Source organism: Triticum dicoccoides, chromosome 7B, assembly GCF_002162155.2.
Source record: "Triticum dicoccoides isolate Atlit2015 ecotype Zavitan chromosome 7B, WEW_v2.0, whole genome shotgun sequence".
In the NCBI taxonomy this organism is placed as follows: domain Eukaryota; kingdom Viridiplantae; phylum Streptophyta; class Magnoliopsida; order Poales; family Poaceae; genus Triticum; species Triticum dicoccoides.
This window is the reverse complement of record NC_041393.1, coordinates 638,717,215-638,725,870: the sequence shown is the minus strand read 5'-3', so window position 1 is coordinate 638,725,870 and position 8,656 is coordinate 638,717,215. Positions and strand designations below refer to the sequence as shown.

The window sequence follows — 8,656 nt, the reverse complement described above, 5'->3', positions numbered from 1 at the left end:
GACAGCAGCCACGTAGGCCCAAAACCCCACCAAAACACCTCTCGGATCCCGCGCCTCCATCCTCCCTTCTTTGTCTGCATCCGTTTTCTCTCTTGCCATCGCCGCCACTCCACCACCCCGGCTGCCACGCCACACCCCTACTGGAAGTCGACAGGTCCATCACCTCCGATGGTACATCCCGGGCTCAACGCCGCTTCTCCTCTACCGCGTTCCACACTTCTCCTCCGACCGCCGCACAGGTACCCGTACAATACTCACCATGCCTGCCATATGTTCAGTGAAATGCCCGGCCTAAAATTTGTCCCTTCTTTGAAGCAATGGATTTGGATATGGAGTACATATACGAGCACTATGTTGAGTCATCTGACGGCTCGTCCGACGAGGACTACAAGGATGAAACGGAAATGATGCAGGTGGTCCTTGCAGACACAGAGCGTGTGGAAGAGCATGTTCTCAATTTCCAGTGATCGATCAAGGGGTCATCGAGTGCTCAAACGTAACAGGGCGCGTAGCCATTTGACGCTGATGGACGACTACTTTGCCTCCGATGCCCTCTTTGCTGACAATTTCAACAGGCGCTTCCGAATGCGCAAAAATGTCTTTGATCGTCTCTACCATGGCGTCTGGTCCTTTGATGACTACACCATCTTCAAGGACGCCGTGGGAAGGATTGGGTTCTCTGGTTACCAGAAGTGCCCGGCCGCACTACGGATGCTTGCATATGGCATGACTGGTGATTCGCGGGACGAGTACCTACGAAAGTCTGAGAGCACATGCAGAGATGTCATGGTCAGGTTTGCAACTGCCGTGGTCGAGGTGTTTGGACCCCAATACCTTAGATAACCAACTGTGACAGACACCGAGAGGCTCTTGGCAATTTCTAAAGCAGGAGGGTGGTCAGGTTTCCGCAGATCTCTTGACTGCATGCATTGGAAATGGAAGAATTGCCCAAAAGTTTTACAAGGGAAATATCAGGGTCATGTTAAGAAGTCCACCATCATTCTTGAAGCAGTTGCATTAAATGATCTTTGGATTTGGCACGCTTTCTTTGACATGCCCGGGACTCACAATGACATCAATGTGCTGTAGCGATCACCACTGTTTGTTGTTTGCTAGGCTGACTGAAGGAGAAGCTCCTCTTGCCACTATACTGTCAATGGGCATGAGTACAACATGGGCTACTATCTGGTTACGACATCTATCCTCTGCGGGCTACCTTTTGAACACCATCTCTAACCCAATTGGTCAGAAGAAGTCTCACTTTGCTCAAAGACAAGAAGTGGCTAGAAAGGATGTTGAGAGGGCATTTGGAGTTCAGCAAGCACGTTTTGCAGTTGTTCGTGGACCTACTAAACAATGGGATCCAGAGACCTTGTGGGAGGTGATAACATGTTCTGTGATCATTCATAAACATGATCCTGCAGGATGAGGGTGGCCATGCTGCTGCAGGTCTTGAATTTGAGAACATGGGTGATCCTATAGAACTTCCAGGCAAGAATCCGGCCACATTTGAAGAGTTTGTTCAAATGCATCAACAAATTTGGCATCGAGCAACTCACGAGCAACTGAAGGAAGATCCGATTGAGCATCTATGGGTTGTCAAAGGGGAGAACGATGTTGGAGTGTAATATTTGAAGTTTTTAATATTTGAACAACTGCTACATTTGAAGCTAAACTGAAATTATATATGCGGCTATTTGAGCGTGAGGACTTTTTAAAAAAATGGGGCCGGATGTACGCGGATAGCATTGGATGGCCGGCTCCCGCATGTATGTCTGCGGACAGATGCGGGGGGAAATTTGCAGGTCGGTGTTGGAAATGGCCTAGCCCTAATAATGAAAAAACAATAAAACCACAAGAGTGTTTAGTGGCTGGAAAAATAGCAAAGCTGCGCTCTGTAGCAAAAGCGTCAAAGAAGTTACTGTAATACCCCATCTCATTAGTGGAGGCCCATGTGGCCAAGTATAGTTGTATGGTGGAATTAGTCTCACATGGAGAGTTTAGATACAATTGAACCAACATATATGTCATTGTGTTCCAAACTTACGACCTCTGGGTTAACCCTTTTCCATTAAGCCAGGATGAGAGTGTAAGATGAGTGCTATGCATACATGGTCCAGCCCTACAGGTGGAGTAAGCATTAAGAAATTTGGGCCAGCATGTTACCATTACGATCTTTTCTCAACACCTAATTCCAAACTTCTCAAGTCCCATGTTGAATAGAACATTTATATATACTATGAACATAAATAATAGGTGGGCCCTTGTATAGCGCGACTTGAGAAGTGGAGCGGTATCCCACTATAGAGACTCATCATATAGTAGAGGCACTTACTTTCAGTGATAGTTGAAGTTATTAGAGAAATTTCCTGGATCAGAATAAGAATGACCTCAGAAGGATGCCCATAAGAGCATCCAACGACAATTTCATCAGATCCCAATTCTTGCGTAACCAATTCTTCAATATGGTATGGGCCCCAGTCTCTGAATGTTTGTACGAATTGTAAGACAAAAATTTGCAGTGATTTCTCCTTTTCCTCCTGTAAAAATTATTGCAAAGAGATACAAGATATAGTACTGACTGAATTGCTAATAAATACACTAATTAGTTTATCATAAAGCACAAGTACATACAGCTATGTCTAATACTTAACAGAAATCGAATCATATTTATCAACCATTGTTGTTGCTGCTAAGCTTCATGCACTAGCCAATGCAACCAAAAGTCCGAACCGATGGAAAGAGCTAGGCAATCCACATATACACTTCAACACCCCTCTCACGTGACACGGAAGTCAACACGTGAATAGACTCAGAGGTATGGCTCAAGAGGCTTATATAGGGACACAGTTGGGGGGCAGCAGCAATTTTTGAATAAATTGTGAAAGCCAGAACTTGAACTCAAGACCTTAGGCCCCGATACCATGTTAAGCTTCATGCACTAGCCAATGCAACCAAAAGTCCAAACTGATGGAAAGGGCTAGGCAATCCACATATACACTTCAACAGTTACAACACTTAAGGCTTTGAATGTTATATTTCTTGAAAAACAAAGTTGTACAGTGTAGCTTCAAACAACATGTGTGAATACAATTATCATCATACTGGGAGTAGTTCTAATTCGAAGTGCACCTCAAATAGAAAGTTAAGCATTCAACCTTGTTACAACACAAACCAACTCTAAGCCCAGTGGACAAACAAGTAGACAGCCAAATGAAAGTATTAAACTTCACGTTTGGCTTTGAAATATAAGTTTGTCTACAGATATTCTGTGTATTTGATACTTCTCACGTGTTGCACTATGACAGGAAATTACTCAGTAATGAAATGGATAAGAACCGAAACACAAACATTAAGTAAACATGACTAGTCCTTTATCCTCTTACATTACATCAAAGTATAGAGACAATACATCTAAAAAAAATATGAGACTGGACATCTTTGTCAGGTGTACGCTCCTAATTATGAAAAGGGTTGTTCAAGACTCCCTCCTCATACGTTACATCAAAGTATAGAGACAATACAACAAACTAGCAAGCTTCAGGGAAATACCTTATCATGGGCATTCTCATACTTCTGCCAAAGTGTCCTTAAGACTCCCTCCTCAGTGCTATCACTAGAAAGAGATGAAAAATAATGAGAACCAATCATGCTGATGTGCAACATAACAATCAAGCCATTTGATGATATGTTTTCTGTATGAACCATTACAGACTATATGATACAGTGTCAAATGTACCAGAATATTAAACAAGTTCCTAACTGGCAAGCATATGGTGTGCTGTTCCACGTAATGTCATTGAAGGCATGTATATATTATGTTGCAGCAACATATCCTAATCATTAAATAAGAAAGGAGTTCATGGAGTTAAAATCAATCAATGCATTACTGTCTTTAATGCTTTTGTAACATGAACACCTGCTCCACGGTCCATGGTAGCCATGGTTGCACGCTCAATGTAAACCATATGTATAACCATTTTAAAAACAACTCGGAAGCAGTGGATGTGTTATACAGGGAATGCAGGCAAGTTAAAAAGGCCCTAATACTAGTAACCAGACAGCAGCAAGTGGATAAATGTGATTTTCCTTAGGTGGAATGGAATGCTTTCGCCTGGCTTATAAAGCCCAAAACTGGAACAGCAAATGCAAGTAGTGCAGCTCAGGATATGAGCTTACAGTACAAGTTCAGGCTCAACTCAGTGAATAAATTTCATAGCTCTTCTCTAAAAACAATTCATAGCTGGACACTAAAATAAAAGCCCCAGCACTACTCAGAATCCACACTGAGTTGCCCCCATCGTGTCGGCATCGTTCTCCTATAACATGCATTTCCTACAGTTCATGAACCCGTGGACATTACTGTGACAACAGAGACAGATGAAAATCGCACCCACATTTTTGCGAACAGGACATGCGCCGGCTCTCGTCACTAGAGACTAGGTCAGGCACGGGCAAGCGGGGACACGCGCGCGCGCGAATCGAGCCATCGCGCTGCACGAGCAAGTCGCGTGTCCCAATGCGGGACGATGTGATGTATACCTGAAGACGACGCGGGGCGCGGGGGCGTCGTCGATGTCGGCGCCGCGGATGGAGCCGCCGCGGACGGAGGGGGAGGGGGGCGCGGGCGGCCCCGGGGGCTGCGGCGACTTGCGGAGCAGATCGGCGACGCCCCGCACGAGGTTCATCGTTCGCGTCCGGCCGACCGACCCGAGCCTGCGGCTACCAGCACCGGCGCATCACCACCACCACCACCACCACCGGCCGGCGAACTCGATTCGAATCCGGGCGAGACGCGATCTCGATGCGGGGGGCGGGGGAGATCGCGAGCGAGGGGCGGAAATTTTCTCCGACGGGAGTGTGCGTGCGAGCGTGCGACGCGTGCGCCGAGCTCGCGCCTATGTTTAGACCCCGCGAAATGACGGAGGGAGAGTGGAGAAGGGGGACTGGGATTTGGGAAGGGGGAGGAGGGGGCGGGGGATTTCGGGGAGGGAGGGGAAAGCTTAGGGGCCGTTTTGGAAAAGTGGCCTCTGATCCGTTGGCTATTTCAAGCAGATTGCTCTCCACCCTGTGTTCGCGTCTTGCGCGCTTGCGCGGAACGGTGATGAAGGCGTAATTTAGCTGGTACGTTTTCTGTTCTTTCGGTGCATCTTTTCCTTTTCTTCTTGGACGGTAATAATCGACGAATGATCCATCGAAGACAAATACGACTGAATTGTGTGAGATCCGTCGGAGATAAACCTTTGCACGCCCATTGACGATGCTAGAAATACCACTGGACACGCGGGGAGGACATTATGTGGAACAGTACACCACATTCCATCTTTAGAGAGACGCCGTCGCCTCACCTCTTTGAGCAGGACACAAAAAATGTCGTATTTTTAGTGACGTTATCGAACGGTTGCTTCAACACGGCCGAGCAAGCTTGCATGTGATGCCTCCAGGTGATTTTAAGTGTGCATGGATGTATATTAGATGAAAATGTTGATGTTAAAGTTTCATCAAAATTTAAAATTTGAAATATTTTGTAACTCAAACCGTCAGTCCGATTTAAAATCCGCTTTCACCATTAAATTCATTGCGGCGAGACCTTCGAAAGTGGATCTCATGTTGATATGTTTCATACTTTTTTGGAGGTTAAAAATTACCATGTTGCAATTTGTAAGTTACAAAGTTGTTCATGCTAAAGTTGTGGGGTACGGAATTGAAACTTTTTTGCAACATTTCAATTGTTTTTTCTAGGTCGGGAATTATCACCCGGTATTGAAAGGGTTACCAATATTGTTCATATGCTACCATTACCATATAGTATGTGTGGGTTGTCGGTCTACTCATCTGTATCGGTTTCAAAACTAAATCTCATCACAACTATCCATATAACTACTCCCTCCATTCCTAAATATAAGTCTTTTTAGAGATTTCAAATGGACTACCATATACGGATGTATATAGACATATTTTAAAGTGTAGATTCACTCATTTTGCTTCGTATATAGTCACATGTTGAAATCTCTACAAAGACCTATATTTAGGAACGGAGGGAGTACATCTTTGTCAAGGAGTATGACCTAGCATGCGCACTGGACAACTGTAGCATGTGATCGAAAGTATATCTATGTTGAGAGAGATGATGAACTGAACCGGAGATTATGTTCGTCATCCGTCATCAAGCATTGTGAGTTTATAACTTTGTGAGAATCAGTGATGCAGATATATTTTTCCTATAAATAGCAATTTTATTTACTAGTAATATAGCATCAAACAAATACGAAGCATGACGATCGGCGCCTAAAGTCTGCAAAACTAATCTTAGGATGTACACATTCAAGACAAATAGTCTAACAAATGAAAAACTATATGTTATCAACAATAAAGTCACATGGGATCAAAACTATATCTTGTTGAGGGAAGTGGTGGACTGCTACTTCTTGAGCTTGCGTTGATTTTTCCCTTGAAGAGGAAAGAGTGATGCAGTAAAGTAGAGATAAATATTTCCCTCAGTTAAGAACCAAGGTATCAATCTAGTATGAGGCACAAGCAAGTCTCCAGTATATGTACTTGCACAAACTAACAAACACTTGACTCGACGCGAAAAAGGGGTTGTTAATCCCTTCACGGTCATGAACAAGAGTGAGATCTAATAGAGATAGGTATAAAAGATAAATAAAATAGCAAACTAAAGTAAAAGTAAAAAAATGCAACAAGATATTTTTAGGTTTTTGGTTTTATAAATCTGAAAATATGTGATGGAAAATAGACCCGGGGGTCACAGGTTTCACTAGACCGAGTACGGAATTGTAGCAAACTAAAAGTAAAAAAGATTGCAGCAAACTAAAGTTGTTCATGCTAAAGTTGTCGGGTACGAAATTGAAACTTTTTTGCAACATTTTAATTGTTTTTTCTAGGTCGGGAATTAGCACCCGGTATTGAAAGGGTTACTGGTATTGTTCATATGCTACCATTAACATATAGTATGTGGGTTGTCGGTCTACTCATCTGTATCAGTTTCAAACTAAATCTCATCCAACTCTCAGGGAGTATGACCTAGCATGTGCACTGAACAACTGTAGCATGTGATCGAAAGTATATATATGTTGAGAGAGATGGTGGAGTGAAGCGGAGATTATGTTTGTCATCGAGTGTGTGAGTGTGACATTGTGAGTTTATAAATTTGTGAGAATCAGTGATGCATATATATTTTTTCTATAAATAGCAATTTTATTTACTCGTAATATAACATCAAACGGATACGAAGCATGATAACCTAACCTCTGTAAAGCTAAGCTTAAGACATACACATTTAAGACAAAACTAGTTCAGTCTTTTAATCGAAAAAGGTTACATCTGTGCATTCGTCAGGTGTCAGGCTTGACCTGATGTTGACGTCCACAATGGTAAGTAAAAGTGTAGCTTGACCCGATGTTGATTTCGACAATGGTAAAAGTGTTGCTTGATCTGATGTTTATTTCCAAGCAACGACTTCCATGCCCGGCAGCTCAGCAGTGGCACTGCAGAGCCCGGATTCGTAGGACCGCCTTGTACAGTTAATTTTATCATTATTGGCCGTCCTTCTTAGCAGAAGTGCGCTCCTTTACTGGAAAGACAAGCCAAGCTGAGTTCTTCCTTTTCCTGTATGTCATCTGGTATAGAAAGACAAGCCAGGCTGATTTTATCATCTTATATCATTATTAGTGCAATCACTAAACTACTTACCTGGGGTGTGCGTGTCTGTTCATGCTCGACCATAGAAGTCCATTCTCATGGTGATCTTCAATTGTTTTTTTAAAACATGAGGAAGACCCTCTGCCTCTGCATTTGAACGATGCATACAGTCATTTTATTAATTATTAATACAAGACCTTACAAAGTCATACAACAGTAAGACTAAAGCCACCGTCTAAGCAACATATGTCGCTACTCCTATTCAGTTGATGAAGGGGCGCTGATAGTCTGGGCCTAATACCAAACAAACCTCGCAGCCAAACCTAACATCTAAGACCTGAGGTCCCAACCAGGACGCCTGCCGGGTATGGGCACCCACCAGTCCGGCGTGCTCCTCAACCAGGACGCCTACTGGGTATGAGGCCGCCGCAACCACCTGCCACCAATCCATCTTCAGAGTTGTACTGTTGCATCTACCTTGCCCGGTCTAGCTGCCGCCGACACCACCACGACGCCAGACAGCGTCGGCCTCCTGCGCATGTCCATCGCTGCACATCTGACGCCAAGCCTCCACAGCTCCATGCCGCTAAGAACCTCCGCCATGAATATGTAGAAAGAAACACCGCTCCACCGAAGAAGCCATCCGCTGGTCCCTCGAACCCGAGTGCCTCTCCAAGACTGTCGCCCCCAAGGGGGTAACAACACATGAATGCCGTTGTCATCCAATCAACTGATCTAGGGTTTCCCCCAGAGGTATTGGGTGGGGTTGGGAGTTTCATCTGGATGATGCCTTCATGAAGGAAATGATGATAAGGACATCATCATCACCGGCTCCGGCCAACGACCGAAGACCAAGTTTTTACCCGGATCCGTCCCAAGAAATCCACCCGACAAGCTGTGCACTGTCTCGACCGCCTTCAAAGCCCCAGATCTAGCCGCCACTAGAGCCTGGGAGTAGCGGCCCAGCACCGTTAGCGCTTGTTCCTACTCCCTC

General features: G+C 44.4%; 1 protein-coding gene across 2 annotated transcripts in view; it reads right to left on the bottom strand.

Moving 5' to 3' along the window:
- LOC119338036 (BEACH domain-containing protein B-like) overlaps positions 1-4,877 on the bottom strand; it is a 31,042-nt gene extending 26,165 nt beyond the window's left edge. For both annotated transcript variants that reach the window (XM_037610322.1, XM_037610323.1), the window contains exons 1-3: positions 4,543-4,877; positions 3,553-3,616; positions 2,336-2,540 (exon numbers count right to left, since the gene is read on the bottom strand). In XM_037610322.1, the coding sequence (XP_037466219.1) occupies positions 2,336-2,540; positions 3,553-3,616; positions 4,543-4,688 (415 nt within the window). In that variant the 5' untranslated portion in view covers positions 4,689-4,877. The remainder of the gene's footprint in view (positions 1-2,335; positions 2,541-3,552; positions 3,617-4,542) is intronic.
- Between the last annotated feature and the right edge of the window lie 3,779 nt (positions 4,878-8,656).